The 15,481-nt window shown below is 36.2% G+C and overlaps 1 protein-coding gene across 7 annotated transcripts in view; it reads right to left on the bottom strand.

Moving 5' to 3' along the window:
* Positions 1 to 15,481, bottom strand: part of EPHA6 (EPH receptor A6) — an 868,006-nt gene that overhangs the window by 702,064 nt on the left and 150,461 nt on the right. For 5 of the 7 annotated variants that reach the window (XM_045501713.1, XM_045501716.1, XM_045501714.1 and 2 more), the window contains one exon: positions 11 to 674. In XM_045501713.1, the coding sequence (XP_045357669.1) occupies positions 11 to 674 (664 nt within the window). The remainder of the gene's footprint in view (positions 1 to 10; positions 675 to 15,481) is intronic. The other 2 variants (XM_045501718.1, XM_045501719.1) reach the window with 1 other exon arrangement.

Genomic DNA, 15,481 nt, shown 5'->3' with positions numbered 1-15,481 from the left:
TCTTTCTTACCGTGACAAGAACCTTCAATTTCTTCATATCCTGTACTGCAGATACACCTTCCAAGAGGAACCAGCCAATCTCCATCAGCTCCACAATATAGTTTAGGAGTGTCACGCTCTTCTGCACTCTTCACACAAGAGCCCCTTACTTCAACCAAAGAAGAAGAATCAACCCTTGGGATGGTGTCAGGAAACATAGCCAAGTTACGAACAGTGAAGGGGCATTTTTTGTAGAAAACACGGACAGAGACCAAGGCGATGCATGCCCCAATATCTTGAAAAGCCAAATAAAATCCTTTCCTTTCTATAGGACCCACCTCACGAATTTCTGTGTTTAGCTTCAGGATACGATCACCCAAATCCATCTGGGTAAAACTTTCATCAGCAGCAATTGTGTCAATCTTTGTATACTGGCTTGGCTTGAATTTAATTCCATGAGACTCATCTGATTCCACATAATACAGATTAAATGTTTCTTTGCAAGTCCCCAAAACCCATGGGATGCTGTTACAATCCCTTAATGTAAACTTCATTTCCACATAAATTTTCTGAGCTGCGTCGCGGGAGATCCAGTTTGTACGAAGCCAGTTGTTTTGGTTTGGTTCCATTACATTGCATACCTGGTACGTGTGAATGGGCCTATTGTGTTCATCCATTTCAGTGATGGCATCCCACTGCAAGAAGGAAAAAAAAATTAAGTGATTATAAAACCACAGTGGTTAAGCAGATATGATTACTTCTGATATTTTCAGTTTTAGCAAAGAAACATGAATAAAAAGGATACAAATGAAGCTATTCAAACCAATAATGCAGCAGGATTTTAACCATGAACCTCTGGTTAAGAATGTAGGTTCTGAAGGGTGCCTGGTTGGCTCAGTCAGTTGAGCGTCCAACTTCAGCTCAGGTCATGATCCCATGGCTGGTGAATTCAAGCCCCACTGGTGGCTGGTGAATTCAGAGCCTGGAGCCTGCTTTGGATTCTGTGTCTCCCTCTCTCTCTGCCCCTCCCCCACTCATGCTCTGTTTCAGTCTCAAAAATAAATATACTTTGTTGATCCTTTTTTAAAAAATTAATAAAAATCTCTAAGTATCTTGAAGTAAATTGGCATCGTCCGCATTTACACATATAATATTGATAATTGCACATTATAAATTTAGATTGTAATTGTATTTTATTTGTATAGAAACAGTGATAACTTTCAATAGATTTAAAACAAACCATTCTGTTAATTTTATAGCCTTTTTGGAAAAACATGCTAGTTATCATAATTTCTCATTTCTATTAATATATACTGGAAATAATAAACTATTTTCTATCATGAATAAGTATTTTATTTCTTAATACCAGACTTCAGCGATTTATAATATGATTATTTAACACATTCTGTTTGCAGTTTCTTACTCTAATTGGCAGTAGAGAGTCACTTAATCAAGATTCGTTGAATTTCAATTAGTAGTTTCTAACAGATTGACTACTTTCTTCAGTCTACAGGATAGTTATGACACTTAAATGTCTTCAATATCTACTGTACATTTCCATGAAAAAAGAATTATATTCTCAAGCAAACTTAAAAATAATCTGTATCTGAAATTTCATTTACAAGTTGCTAGCTTTAAATTGAGAGGATACTATCCAGAAAAAACAATAAGTTTCTTTGGAACTGTGGATATAATTTTGCAAAACACCCCTGATAAACATAGGAGTGATCCAATAATCTCATAAAGATACATGCAATTACTCATCTAAATGTTTTTCATCCTAGCAATCATGGGTCTTATGTAATTCTTACATTTGTATTTAAGGCAAACCACCATTATCATAGCTCATTTTTAAAAAATACTTATTTTTTTTGTAGTCTGCAAGTGGGGGAGGGGTAGAAAGAGGGGGACAGAGGATCTGAAGTGGGCTCTGCAGTGACTGGCTGACAGCAGCAAGCCTGATGTGGTGCTTGAACTCATGAACCATGAGATCATGACCTGAGCCAAAGTCAGATACTCAACCGACTGAGACATCCAGGTGCCCCTGTTATAACTTATTGAATAAGCAAAGTAACCATTTTGAATATAAGCAGTGAAGCAAGATGCAAATAATAAAATTTGTGAAATATCAAAAGCAGTATCTAAAACTCCAAGCATTTCACGCATTGGAGAGCCTCTGAGGGTACTCAACAAATGATTATTCTTATTTTAGATAATTTCTAATAAGAACTGATTTTGTTTCTCAGGAAATGCATGTCTATACCGCATCCAGAACTTTTCCGTATAGAATGACAGGGCTATATTCTCAATGAATTCTGTTTAAATAATTACATCTTAAAACCTTCACACTGTATCTCTTCATATTAATAAAAAGTATTAATCATGGTCATCACAACTACTCCTAAAATATGAAATTTAACTAAAATGTCAAAAATTGCCTCTTGTGACAAAAATAAATTCTGAAATCATTTTATATCTTTATTTAAAATGTGTTGGGTGTGGGGGAAATACTTAGATGGAAAGAAAGGTCAAGAATGAGAAGAATGTAACATACATTCACTGAATTAAAACTGAGCTGAACCAAGGGATAAGGAAATGACAAAATATACATGGATAATGAGAAACGTGGTTCTTCTCAAAAACACTGCATAAAGATTCTTAACAAAATGGTACCTCATTTTCTTGGCTAAATTTGTGATATTTGATGGTCATTAGTGTTTTTTCTTTCTTTTATTAAAAAAAAAAGTCAGAATTAGATTTGAGTACTGAAATAGTTAGAACAGATCAATTGCTAAATTCTATCTTATCTAAAACATTCAAAGTAATTGAAATTAGATATTTAAATCTGAATCTAACTAAAACTAGAATATAAATTCAATATTGATATACCTAAAAGATTATGAAGTTTACTAAAAAATATAAACATTAGCAGATATAGAAATGGTATGACAATTTAATCATAATATAGCCTTCAGAAATACTGCATTTACACATAATTATATTTGCATTTATGTAGTTACATAATCTTTTTGTTATAATTTTCAAGTGTTAAGTAAGACCTCTAAAACTGTGGGGCCCATAGTAAGAATGGTAGTATGAGGGTTCATATAGCATGTGTCTAAATATGTTAAAATGATAAATCATTCTTTAAATCATATCAAATTCTAAGTATGTTCTCTTTGCCTACATTGCAAAGATACCTTCATAAAAACATGGAAGGCCAAGTTCAAATTTAAAATACTTGGCTTTTGAAAAAACTAACTTTTGGGATTACCTCAAAATAAAAAGCTTCTGGACAGCAAAGGAAACAACCAACAAAACTAAAAGACAACGTACTGAATAGGAGAAGATATTTACAAATGACATATCCAATAAAGGGTTAGTATCCAAAATACATTAAAAAAAGTATACATCTCAACATCAGAAAGCAACAAACAAATAATCCAGTTAAAAATGGGCAGAAGACATGAACAGACATTTCTCTAAAGAAGAAATACACATGGCCAACAGACACATGCTCAAGATCACTCATCATGAGGGGAATGCAAATCAAAGCTACAATAAGCTATCACCTCACACGTGTCAGAATGGCTAAAGTCAAAAAACACAAGAAACAAGTGTTGGTGAGGAGATGGAGAAAAGGGAAACCCTTGTGCACTACTGGTGGGAATGCAAACTGGTGCAGCCGCTGTGGAAAACAGTAAGAAAGTTCCTCAAAAAGTTAAAAATAGGGACGACTGGGTGGCTCACTCGGTCAAGCATTCGACTCTCAACTTCGGCTCAGGTCATGATCTCACAGTTCATGAGCCGAGTCCCATGCTGCCAGCATGGAGCCTGCTTGTGTTTCTCTCTCTCTCTCTCTCTCTCTCTCTCTTTCTGCCCCTCACCTGAGTGTACGCATGCATGCACAAGTGTTCTCCCTCTCTCTCTCAAAATAAATAAATAAATTTTAAAAAATAATAATAATAAATAAAAATAAAACTACTCTGTGACCCAGTAATTGCACTACTGGGTATTTACCCTAAGAATTTGAAAACACTAATTCGAAGGAATATATGCATCCCTATTCATTATTTTTTTTAAATGTTTATTTTTGAGAGAGAGACAGAGACAGAGACAGAGCATGAGCGGGGGAGGGGCAGACAGAGAGGGAGACACAGAATCCGAAGAACGTTCCAGGCTCTGAGCTGTCAGCACAGAGCCCAATGAAAGGCTCGAGCCCACTTGCTGTGAGATCATGACCTGAGCTAAAGTCAGACACTTAACTGAGCCATCCAGATGCCCCCTGCATCCCTATGCATTATTTACAACAGCCAAACTAAGGAAGCAGACAAATGCCCATCTATAGCTAAATGGATAAAGAAGATATGGTATATACAATGAAATATTCAGTCATAAAAAATAATGAAATCTTGCCATTGGCAACACAGGGATGGATGTATAAGGTATAATGCTAAATGAAATAGGCACGTCAGAGAAAGAAAAATACCATATTCCACTCATATGTGGAATTTAACAAAACAAATGAACAAAAGGGGGGAGGGGAAAAAAGACAAATCAAAAAGCGAACTCTTAACTGATGGTTGCCAGAGGGGAGATTGGTAGGGTGATGGATGAAATAGTTGATGGAGATCAAGAGTAAACTTAATCTTGATGAGCACTGAGAAATATACGGAACTATGGAATTATTACTGTACACTTGAAAGTAATATAACATTGTATGTTATCTACACTGGTATCTCTCCATAGAGAGACTGCCCTTAGCTTTAACCAATCCCACTTCTAATTCCTTCCCTGACTCTAGCTCTTTCCCATACCATGAAAGTCTTCACATATGCACATATAGACAGCATCCCAGCCCTCAAGTCCAAGCTGTGCCCCTCTCCTGTTACAAAAAGCTGCCAATTTTGGCCTTCCAATCAACTCAGGTTGAACATACCAGTGGCACAATATACCCACTGGAGGATGGACCCCAACAAGAAGTCATTAAGTTCTTTAAAAGAACTTAGATCCTGATGAGGGAGCATAAGGCCAGCTGACAGGCTGTAAACATGCCCCTCCCCCCAGATAGGATATGTGTGATATTCCTCAAGCACTCCTGGCTGCCCAAGAACAAAGGAAAGGGGCAAAATAAATGGTTATCTGACTCTCTCTCTGTCCCTCTAATAGATGTGGGGGCTTCTCGCTCATTCATTTCCTGGTTAACGGCTCTAATGGGAGCTACCTGTGGTTAGTCTACCCCAGGACAGGGACTTTAAGGAATATTACCAAGCAGAACAGCTGCTGAAGCTCCCTTTGTTTCGGGAAAATTCTGTCTTCTCTGGTCTGACATGGACTGCACATTCCCACTTGTTGGTGGAAAGGAATACAAATATGGTGTCTGCTCCTCTGTCTGAGCTGAGGAGATGTAAGACTGGGAACCTTCTTTCTCACCTCCTGGTGGCATCTCACCTCTTCTGCCTCCTACTGTTTCTGCATCACCTAGGGTGTGGCCTACATAACTGATTCTATACCATCCTCTGCCTCCTCATTGGTTCCTCCTCCCACCCTCTGTGTCAAGGAGGGAAGAGCACCCACTTGGACTGCCCATTTCAGATTTCCCCACCCGGATCCCAGGTAAGAACTGACCATAGGGAACAGATTGTTTTTTAAATGGATGCAGGTGGAACATTTTGGTGTTTAAGCTAATTTAAGTTTGTTGGTCTAAGACAGACCTATCAGCATTAAACATGAAACTCTTATTATTCTTATCCAGGTTTGCTGAAAAGTCAAATAAGCTTGTGTTGTCTCTGTTGCAATTTGTTAGCAAAAAAGGCAACTTAAATGATGGTTAATTCTGTTGCAAAATTTTCATGGGTAATTGTTAAGATACCTTTCAGTCTTTGGTAATCTGAAACTTTAAAGTTTTGCCTTCATGATAATTGGGACTGAACTCGTTGGACATCTAGGCCTTTTCTAAATAGAATGGAGTGCTAAAGCACTGATTACTAAACATAAGGTTTATCTGCTTTTTGGCTTCTTATTGCAGAGAAACTAAGGATATTTGCGTCTGATTATAAACACGGTTTGTGCTTTATAACTTTCTGAAGTTTTTGGGTTGATGGTGGAGTTCATGGGGTCCAGAGCCGACAGCCAAGAAAGACTTCTTGAAGACATCTTTGGTGCAAAAAGGTGATTTAATTAAAGCACGGGGACAGGACCTGTGGGCAGAAAACAGCTGCCCTGGGACCATGATTATAGACTGTGGAGTTGGGGGAGGTAAAGTCCAGGAGAAGTTTCCAATGAGATTTTCATATGTTAAAGAAGACTCCCAGGATACTGGAGGCCTAGCTATTGTCAAGCTAAGGTTTTCCCTCTAGCAAAGCATTAGCATTAAGTAAGAAGGGAGTTCCTGCAGAAAAGTTTTACTCTCCCAGCCTCAAGTATTTGTCAATGGGCTGCAGGTTATAAGAAAATTTACTTCTATCTGCCATTTCTTTCTGCCTTTGTTTCCCACATCACTATGAAGGGGTGATCTTGGGGCTCCAGGAAAAGGAGTCTATAGGTTTCTGGAGATTAGGCTATTTGATAGGATTGCCTTTTTCTTGTGATTTACTGATTTACTAAGATATCTGTAAGTACTGATTTACTAAGATGGAAACTCAGGACCTGCAGGACTATGATCTCTATCAGTTAACCATTTGTTGTTTCCCCTTCCCTTTGTTCCTGGGCAGCCAGAAATGCCCTAGGAATATCACACATATCCCAACTTGCCGGGGGGGGGGGGGGGGGGGGGGGGGGGGGGGGGGGGGGGAGGGGTGGGTAGTGTTTCCAGCCTGTCAGTTGGTCTTATGCTCCCTCATCAGATCCTACACTTTCCTTCTGTACCACACTGTAGGGAAGACCCCAGGATTCCTTGCTCAGATGGCTTCAAGTCTTCTTTCAAGAAGAATGAATAGCAATTAATATATAAGATTAATCTACATACATACACTTATTAGCAACTGTAACTGTACCACATATGTTCAACGGGTAGAAGTTTTTGCTCCTATTTAAAACAAACACACAATTTATTCTACAGCTGTGAAATATTTAGATGTACACATACCTGGAAATTGTAGAAATTACAAGATGAAAATATGTATCAAACCTGTTACTAATTCTGTTATTTAGTTGGTCAATTCTGTCAGCTGTTTGCTTTTACATAATAGATAACCCAAAATATTATGACTCCTTAATCTCATGCTGTTTGTAAAAATATTTTCATATAGGACCTGAAATACCAATATATAAAACAGTTTACTAATATATAATATAAAAAAGAGCTCGGTACCACAAAAATTAAACCATAAATGCTTCTGCAAAGTAAAGTATCTTGCAAATTCTATCTGTTCTTATGGCCTGCACGAGTAGAACAGAAAGTTTCTCTCTTATGTTAGTTTTAAAAGCCCTTTCTTTGGATCAAGGAGTAGATAGATAACTTACAAAATGATGAGTGGAAAAGTTTTTTAACTTGGGAGTATTCATTCTGCTCAGTGAATTTTGGTTAAGCAAGAATCAGTTGTAAACCAAAGGGTTCTCTCTTTTAAAAACTTCAAGGATATCTTGGATTCACTAATTCCTAGGGGAAACTATTTGTATATTGAATTTATATTTATCAAAGCTTTTTTACAATTTTATTTTTTACAAATGTTTACATTTGTTTCACATCAATCCAGTAAAGCAAAACAAATATTTTCATTTTCATATTACAGAAAAGGAACCCAATACCTAGGAATTAGTCCTTGCCCAGTGTCGCATGGACCAAGGACTGAAACTGAAAGGGCGGGCCTAAGCCGGCTGACTCTATCTTGTTCTGTGTCCTTCACCTTGACCACTCATCCTCCCCTTGAGTAATCCCCCGCTCACCTGCCTAACAGGACTCGGACCCTTCCCCAGCCAATCGGCAGAGGCCACAGCCATTACCTCACCAACTGCCCCTAGGCCCCAATAAAACTTTTGTCCTTTTGAAACTCGCTCTGTCTCCCTGGTATCTCACCGCTGTGTCCGTGCAGGTAGGGGATTGAGCTCGAACTAGCTCAAATAAAGGCTCTTTTGCTTTTGCATGGGACTCGGCTCCCTGGCGGTCTTTGGGGATCACGAATTCTGGGCATAACAGAAACCAAGCTTTCTAATTTTATTTTCTGTATTTTTGTTTTGATGGCACACTTACTGGCCTGGGAGAGACTACCCCTCCCAGGTCTAGCCAATTCTTAGAGACAGCAAAGGGGCCTGGGCCTTTGCATTTGAAATTATGTTCATTTGCATATGAAAGCAACCAAACTAGAGTTTATTGCCCCAGCTACTTTCTTATTTAACTCTGGTACCAAACTAATATTTCCCCTGCCCTAAATTATCCCAGAGCTTGATAGATGCCAGGCAACTTGAGAGCACTTCTATAGTCTAAAGCCCGCAGAATTATACTAACCAGCTAATCCTAAACTGTTTACCCTGCCCTACCTTGCCTTTCCCACAGAAAACCCAATAAAGGCTCTGGCTCAGGCTTTTCCCTCACCCCATCTTCTGCCACTTGACCAAAACTTGTCACTTCCCCTGTGGCCCTGTGTGGCATGTGGTTACTCCTTTACTGAGTCCAATGGATATAATAAACTTTGTTTTTCCAAGTCTAGTTCTTGTTTCCCTCAGTGGCCACATGGACTTCACCATACCATACCCAACATTAACATTCTTAGAACAAATAGTCATGGATCCTGAGACATACTTCCTGACAACCCTTCAGAGGACAACTGATTCTTAACCAAAAGCTTTCACTGAGCAAGATGAAACTTCAAGTTGCAAAGCTTTTACTATTCATTACATATAATTCATATATCCACTCCTTGATCTAAAAAAAAAAGGACTCATAAAATGACCATATGACAAGCTCTCTCTTTTCTATTAATCCAGGCAGTAGGAGCAAATACAATTTGCAAGATATTCTACTCTGCAGGAGCATGTATCAAGGTAATTAAACAAGGATATCATTAGACCAAGGTGGCTCTAATGCTTTTGCAGACTACTTAATCAAACTGAAACCTAAACTATAGTAAATTCCTATAAATGCTCCAAGGTTAAAAAATCAAAACCTATGAACAACAAATCATAAGGAGTCAACCAAGGCTTTCCCAAATAAGGCACCCACTTAAGCTACAGGCAATGAATAATTTCCTCACTTTCCTTTGACTTCTGCTCTGCTCTATAACAGCCTTTTCCCTAGCTCCTATTAGCAGAATGACCCTTAATCACTTTTGGTTTGACACTGCTTGATTTCAAATTAATGCTTATTCAAATACACATTTAGAAATGTTAATATGCCTCAGTTTATCTTTTAATACATAACTTGAGTTTTGATCTACTATAAATAATATTATCAGTGAATTGTGTTTTTTTAGTGTTTATTTATTTTTGAGAGGGGGGGGGAGGGAGAGCAGGGGAGGGGCAGACAGATATAGGGAGACACAGGATGTGAAGCGGGCTCTGCCCTGACAGCAGAGAGCCTGATGCGAGCCTCGAACTCTGGAACTGTGAGATCATGACCTGAAGCCACTGATAATTCAACTGAGTCACCCAGGTGCCCTACCAGTGAATTTTTTTATACTGTAGTATTTTAAGTCTTACATGAAAATATAGAAAACTAAACAACATAAGATGGGGGAGTTAAAATATTTTCAGTTAAGTTCCTATTATGTAAAAGCATATAGTTGACAGAATTAATCAACTTAATTTCAATTGCAGAACTAATGATAGGTTTGATTATTTCATAGTGCAATTTCTACAGGTATAAAGATTATGTACATCTAAATATTTTACACTAGAGAATGTTATGCATGTGCTTGTTTTAAATAGGAGCAGGAACTTTTCCACACTGGAAAAACTTAGTAGAGGGTTACATTTACCAAAAGTTTGTGCATACAGCTTAGTGCTTTACAGCACCTAAGAATATTTCTTCACTGATGGATCTCTTGGGCAGCCTCATTTAAAGTGAATGTTTCTTAGAAGTGACAGGAAGTACAAACAACTATGAACAGTACTTAATCCTTTTATGCCTGAGGTTCTCTAAAAACCTATCCCCACACACACATAGAGAATTTTTGTTTCTGTAGCAAGCTAAATAAACTAGGCCAAAAAGCTGGATTCCTTTTGGGCATAGAAAATTAGAACAAGAAAATTAATTCTTAAAGCAACTAGCAGTCATTGTGGAATCAGCTTTCTTTCTTTTTTCAGAGAACAAAATAAAGCAATCAAATAGCCTTTCTAGGCAAGAATATTCAGACAATTTGCTGGCAAATTGACCCAAACATCCAAACTGCTAATGTAAATCTTTCAAATTTATACCTTCTTCTCTCTGAAAAATCTTTGGAATTCATCAGGAATATAAACATTTATTTCAAAAATAACTGTTAAATTTTTAAAATAAAAGCAGATAGTCTGTTACTCAGCATAGAAAGGGCTGTAAACTAATTGTAATTTCAAATAGCAGTAAGTCCTGATTACTTACTCAAAAACCACAGTTCAAGAAAACTTGTAGAAAAAGAAGAGAATTACCCTCATACTACCATGCTCACTACTGTGTCTCCAGACAAAAAAGGGAGGGGGAAAATCATATCCTAGATACCTTAGGACCCTAACCAGCTTCAGGGCTGGTCTGCTTTTTGGCAAAAAGAAAAACAAATTAGTAAGAAACAAAGTTAAATATACTGATAGTTGTGACTAGGGAAGGTAGCACTCTAATAACATTGAAGAATGAGATAGCTATACAAAAATAAATTTGGGGGCACCTGGGTGGCTCAGTCGGTTAAGCGTCCAACTTCGGCTCGGGTCATGATCTCACGGTTTGTGGATTCGAGCCCCGTTTGGGCTCTGTGCTGACAGCTCAGAGCCTGGAGCCTGCTTCAGATTCTGTGTCTCCCTCTCTCTCTGTCCCTCCCCCACTCTCTCTCTGAGAATAAAATATTAAAAAAATAATAATAATTTGGGGGGGGGCACTTGTGTGCTCAATTTAGCATCCGACTCTTGATTTCTGCACAGGTCCTGATCTCCCGCATCTCTCCTGGGATTGAACCCTGCACTGGGCTCCAGGCTAACAGCCTCTCTGCCACTGCCCCACTGGTGGTTATGTTTTCTCCCTCTCTCTCTCTCTTTCTCTCTCTCTCTCTTTCTCTGTCAAAATAAATAAGTAAACATTAAAAAAAATAAAATAATTTGGGTTTCACCTTCACCTGTGCTTCCTCAATGAATAAGTACTTTTTTGTATATATGTGAAATTGTTCTTCTCTTTCTTTTTCTCTCTGCCTTTTAAAAAATCATTTACTATAATACTACTAAACACTCTAATATCAAATTAATAAGTCTTAAACTTATATCTGCCCCCATTTGTAACACATCCCAGCCATAAGCTAAAAGGGAGATAAATATGTTGTGAAAAATATTTTTTCTTGATTTATTTCTTTAAAATGCAGTTTTGATAAATATATAGACAGAGTATATACAAAGGTTAGAATATAACAGAAGATTATTTCAAAGATATGGAATCCAAAAGAGCAAATGCCTTTTTAGATTAGCTACTATTACATTGCCATTTGATTAATTCATAAATAAATGAGATAGCCTATTATTCAGATTTTTTCTAAAAGTAAAAAATAATCTAAAGATAGGACAAAGTAAAACAAAGAAACAACAATAAAACCATGATAAATCTAATATTCTCAGTTTCCATGTATAACTTGTTACCAAGTGTTTTGGAGTATGTGGCTATAACTAATTATTCCTCAAAATTGAACCAAATTTAAATGAGAAAGGGAAACAAGGGGAGAAAACCTTCAACATCATTCTAAGATTGATAAAAATAGAAGAGCTGAGAATGAAGACAAGCCTTCATTTGGTGAATCTCTGATTTGTTCCAAACATTCTACCTCTTACCATGCATAATCCAAATAAACTAAAGTTGAACGTACATAGGCATCTCATTATGTAACGTTGTAATGGCTTAATTTTTAAGTCATAAGTATCTAATATTCTCAATCAACGAAAAGCTTGTTAAAGGGGCCTTCTTATTCTAATGTGATATTTTCCTCAGAACCACTTAAATATTCACTTTGAGTCAATATACTGACATAAACTTAGAAAATTAGTGCCCTGAATTCTGCTGCTAGGCATGTAGTTAATAACATAAATCTGTTTTTGCAGCAGAAAAGTGAAGGCTCTGCATTTAAATGATAACTACTTTCAGAGAATAAAACAAGAAGCAAAATGTATCATGTGCAGATACATTTCTATTTCACTTTGGGCAAACATAAAACTTTTTTATTAGCACTACAAAGATATTTAATAAAAAAAAAGTACGAACTCAATGGCATGTCTGGAAGACAACTGCTGAGACTAAGTAAGTTTTATAAATAAATTTATTACTTTTGGTGCATTTGTCCTATTAACAGGATCAAAATATAGGAAAAAGGATAATTTCCATTAAGAAGGAATAATTCTTCCCATAAAACATTGTCATATGAAGATTAAAACTTCTTAGAGTCTATCTTCTGAATGTCTGAAAGTCTTAATTGTTATAAAAAGTTGAGATTTTCCCTTAAAAATGAATAACATAGTGTAAATATCATCTTTGAATAGGATTTCTACAAAAAAGATGTAAATATTCATCTTAATTATTCTCTTATGTTCAACAATACATGAATACCTTGCAAATATAGAATACTTTAAATAAAATACCTTGCAAAATATAGAAAACTTAAAAATAATCTCACAAACTATATTTAATTTCATTTCATTTCTGTATGGTAGAATAAATCATATCATCCTGGTTTTATGGACGAGGGGATTGACTTCTTAAATTTAGAGAGAAAACAGGAAAGTCAACATCACAAGTATCCGAAAAGTCCTATTGGCCCATATGAAGTCTCTGAACTAAATTTAAGTAGCTTGTATTCTCAGTGAGGGAAGGCTCTTTGTTTTGTCCATCACTGCATCCCTAGTACGAGGGGATACAACACCAGGATCAGAGTGGGTTCTCTATATTAGCTGAATGTAAATGAATAATAGAAGGCTTGAATTCTAAACCAATCCTGAATGCTTCTGCTAATGCTTCTGAGACTTACTACTTCTTAAATCAGTATTCTAAATATCACACATTATTGAGAGATATATACACTTTGAGCAATCTCCTAAACTAATCTTATTTTAGAACTTTCATAATGACTTAGCTGAACATAAAAATATCAGATGACTTAATTGCAAACATCAGATGACTCAGCCAGCATTATGCTAGTGCACAAGACTTTAAGTTAGGATGAAGACTCAGGTTTAGAACTGGGAGATGCTCTGTCTGTATGTGTGTGTGTTTCAAGACAGAGGGAGGAGGAGAGGAAAATGTTATTAAGAAAATGTGTCTATACCAGAAAAGAGAGTGAAATGACCAGGTGAAATAGTGCCAAGGATGCTTAGAAGCTATCCTTTAATAGAAAAGGACTTTCAGATAAAAAGGACTACTTACTGATCCAGTCAAATTACCTTTGCTCTAATTACTGATAAAGTCTATAGCCCGGATTCTGATTAACTTTCTACTTTAGGTAAAAGGTATAATATTTAAGTATATTAAAATTAGGAATTGGTAATTCTTGCAAACATGAAGTATGAAATAAATGAATATTCAAACTCTACATGTTAATACAAATTGGCAGAAGAAACCTCCCGGATATTCTGTACACGTTAAAGAAGAAAATGATTAACAAAGGAGAAAGTGTTTGAGCACATCAAATGCTGCTGAAGGTCCAATAAAATAAAGACAGCCCAATATCTACTGGATTTGTTAATGGAGAAGTTCTGGCAGCTATGACAAGAAAAGGCTTGGTACAGTGCCAGTGTGGGCAGAAGCATAATCTTCAAGCAGAAATCTGGAGACAAGTGCTTTCTTATTATAGACATGTAATGTGTAAAATAAATTTGTAGAGATTATTCCAAAGTAAGAAGATGATTCTGTACATATCTTCTTAGTTTATGTTCTGGTCCATATGTTGTTTGACACTTCACAAAAATATCTATTTTGACTTGTTTTTTCAAAATACATAGACCTTCACAATTCAATTAAAACTATCTCTAGAGGCACCTGGGTGGCTCAGTTGATTAAGCATCTGACTTCAGCTCAGGTCATGATCTCACAGTTCCTGGGTTCAAGCCCTGCATCAGGCTCTCTGCTATCAGTGCAGAACCCGTTTTAGCTCCTCTGTCTCCTTCTCTTTCTGCCTCTCCCCCATGTACGCTCTCTTTCTTTCTTTCTCCCTGCCCCCCCCCCAAAAAAAAAAAACAAAACAAAACACAAAAACAAGCTACAACTCTACCCAGGACTACATTTCAATGGGAATGGTTCCTGGTAGGTCAAAACTTGACATCAAAATCCTATAGGTAAAACTAATGACTGTCAGCCAGTTCAAAGGCTTCAAACTGAGATTTTTCTGCATTAACTGACATATGACATATGTGTATTTCTGACTTGAATAAAACTACAACAGATTATACTTATTTATTTTGCATATTTGTATTCAAAGACTCTTGAACACAGAATATAAGTGCATATATAATGGGAAAAGTATAAAAGCATAGGCACTATTTTTTGAATAACTCTGTGGGACTGATTTCTATTTATTAAAAAATTATTTTAAAACAACAAATTATTAGTAATTAGAAGGGAAGTTTTACACTATTGAGCCAAGTTGAGAATTTTCCCCTATACCCTCTTTTTAATCTCACAAATTATTAATGAACTACAGTATAGTTTAGATGTATCATATTCTTTGTGTTAAACTATTTAAAAGAACTGCATGGCTTTATATATGATCTGACACAATCATTACTGTGCAATAAGCCAGGGAGTATAATAAACTTACCCTTTATGGTAAACAGCCTTTTAAAAAGTTCCATTAATCTTTTCTTAGGAAAACAAAACAAAACACAACAATATTTGAAGCTAACCAAATAACAATGCTTAACAACCATTCACCTTCCAAACTTCAAGGAAAAAACTATCCCTGAATATTACATATATTCTACAGAATAATAAATTAAAATTGCTGTTAGCATAGTAATAAAACTTATGATGCATAACAGAATTTTAAGGTCATGTTGGGAACATAAATCTTTCAGCTCTGAAATATATTATATGGACCCAATGAACTTAGGTACTTCTGTACTAAGGTGCTTTTTAAAAGACAAAAATGATTGGATGTTAATTATCACATATACTTCTGATTAATCTGATATTTTTGACAAATAGAAGAACATGAGTGTATTGTCAGTAAATATTTATGAATTGTTTTACATGGATATTCTCTGAAAATACATGAAAATATTATGTGCCTCTTTGTGTTTGCTTATATTACATTTTTCTATGAAAGTTTATAATTCATAACCCAATAAGCAAAATATTGCTTAAAATATAGCTAAAAATCAAAAGGTCATAGAATTAAGCAAAGTACTACAT

Source organism: Leopardus geoffroyi, chromosome C2 (genome assembly GCF_018350155.1).
Source record: "Leopardus geoffroyi isolate Oge1 chromosome C2, O.geoffroyi_Oge1_pat1.0, whole genome shotgun sequence".
In the NCBI taxonomy this organism is placed as follows: domain Eukaryota; kingdom Metazoa; phylum Chordata; class Mammalia; order Carnivora; family Felidae; genus Leopardus; species Leopardus geoffroyi.
This window is presented reverse-complemented; position numbering and strand designations above follow the sequence as displayed.